This window comes from Octopus bimaculoides, chromosome 12, assembly GCF_001194135.2.
Source record: "Octopus bimaculoides isolate UCB-OBI-ISO-001 chromosome 12, ASM119413v2, whole genome shotgun sequence".
Lineage (NCBI taxonomy): Eukaryota > Metazoa > Mollusca > Cephalopoda > Octopoda > Octopodidae > Octopus > Octopus bimaculoides.
Window position 1 is genome coordinate 54,529,383 of NC_068992.1, and position 2,018 is coordinate 54,531,400.

Consider the following 2,018-nt stretch of genomic DNA (forward strand, 5'->3'; position numbering starts at 1 on the left):
TATGGTTTCTTAAACATTCACTTGAACAAAACTGTACAAATCCAAATATATGGTACCCTAGGCATAACACTTACATGAACTTCTAACTTGTTGTCTCTTGAGGTCTCTGGGTGAGACTTGGATCCAACTTGTACAAATGCAAAACAAAAGTCAAACATAAAATAATAATAATAATAATAATAATAATAATAATAATAATAATAATAATAATAATAATAATAATAATAATAATAATAATAACGCAATATAAAATATATAATTGTTTAATTTGATAATGTGAAATATCATTTGTTAAAAAAAAAAGATACAAGTTTAAAAGAATAATATATTTAACTGATTAAGAAATGAAATGATTGTGAACAGCACCACCGTTGTCAGGCTAGAAAACCTTCCGTTTGAATTGCTAACAGAATCTGAAAAATAAGAAAAAAATTAATTAATTAATTAAAATTATATTTATATTAATAATCACAACTTGTGACATAAGCACAACGTTATATATTGGTCATTTAGATTGAAACCCTCCACCACCACCACCACCACCACCAGTACGTGGCTAGGGTTTTAGCTTATCGATCCTGTAAGGGTGAAAAACTAAATTGATGTTGGTGCTATTTGAATTCAGAATAAAAAATCTGACATACAAACGATTCCTGAAATCGAATGTATTATCGAGCTATAAATATTCTTTACACTAAAAGAAGGTGTTGGATAAGATGTGAAAAGAATTAGGAAAAGGGATAAAAGCTAAATATGATCTCATTTGCAACATACGCTTTACAGATGCTCTGGGAGCCATCGTCAGCGATGTTTCTAGGGTCTTGCGTGGTTTCGGGTCGTTCAACATCTGACCTTCTTATGCAGTTGTCCCAGCCGGTGTTGATCATGTCGACATCCAGTTAGGTCAAGTGTGTGAAGAAAAAATTGTTGGGGTATATATAAAGATTATTCGAAAGTGGGTGAGAAACAAAATCTAACCTCCGAATATTATTTCTGATCGTATACTCTTTTAGATACTCAGCAACACTTTGTTTCAAGTTTAAATATGCGTGAACTATATTTCTTTCTCCAACAGAAATAAAGAGCAACAAGTCAAAATAATAGTTGCTGCCATCAAAGAAACATACAACTGTGGTATTGCTAATATGGGCACAAGACCACAAATTTGGGAGAAGGGAAAATAGTATAGGGGATTATATGGACTGGTTGACTAGTACTCTGTTTAATAGAGCCCAGATGGATGAAAAAATTAAATTTACTCGTTATGAGATTCGAGAAACCAATAAAATATTAGTTTCATAAAGTAGCATTTTCCTTTTTATTTATTTATTCATTTATTCGTTTTTGGTGGAACTATACCAGTTGTTCTGAACCATTTTTTACCTGTTAATACTCTTGGTTCCTATTTTATTCGGATGGACCCACATAGACATACGATGCTTCAAAAATTATGTTTTTATATCTAAATGTTATTGGAAATTGTATAAAAATTGTTAAAATATTTTGTGCCTTGTAGAAATAAAAGCAATCTATTGCTCCCAAATTTTAACAACAAAATCTTCTATGGAACTCCAAAGGTCATATAGACCCCTAAAGGTCATTTGTATCCCTGCTGAGGACTACTGATCTATACAGTCGATTTCTGCACCAAGACTTCATTAGTAATTATTTTTATCGTCCTCATAACGATAAAAATCTAAGTTGAACTTACCTGGATTTGCTTTCCGAACATTATGCAGCATAATTTAATATCGCGAGGTATATTATTCGAGATTGAAGTATATTTTTGTTTCTACGTTAGAAATGTATGACATATTTATATTTGAAGATGGTGAGTTGCTAATGTAGAAACAAAAATATACTTCAATCTGGGCGCAAAGGGGCGTAACAGATTACGTCGCTTTGCATCCAGATCGACTTAGCTTTTCTGCCCTTATGGGACCGATAAAATATACGCCAAAGTAATGACATTGATTGCATATGCTAAAATTCATAAAGGTTGCAGTCCAATGATCATA

General features: G+C 31.7%; 1 protein-coding gene across 1 annotated transcript in view; it reads right to left on the reverse strand.

Annotated features, from left to right (window-relative positions):
- Window positions 1-247: 247 nt before the first annotated feature.
- LOC106870125 (opioid-binding protein/cell adhesion molecule homolog) overlaps window positions 248-2,018 on the reverse strand; it is a 31,530-nt gene continuing 29,759 nt past the window's right edge. The window contains exon 7 of the mRNA XM_014916111.2: window positions 248-413. Within this exon, the coding sequence (XP_014771597.2) occupies window positions 313-413 (101 nt within the window). The 3' untranslated portion in view covers window positions 248-312. The remainder of the gene's footprint in view (window positions 414-2,018) is intronic.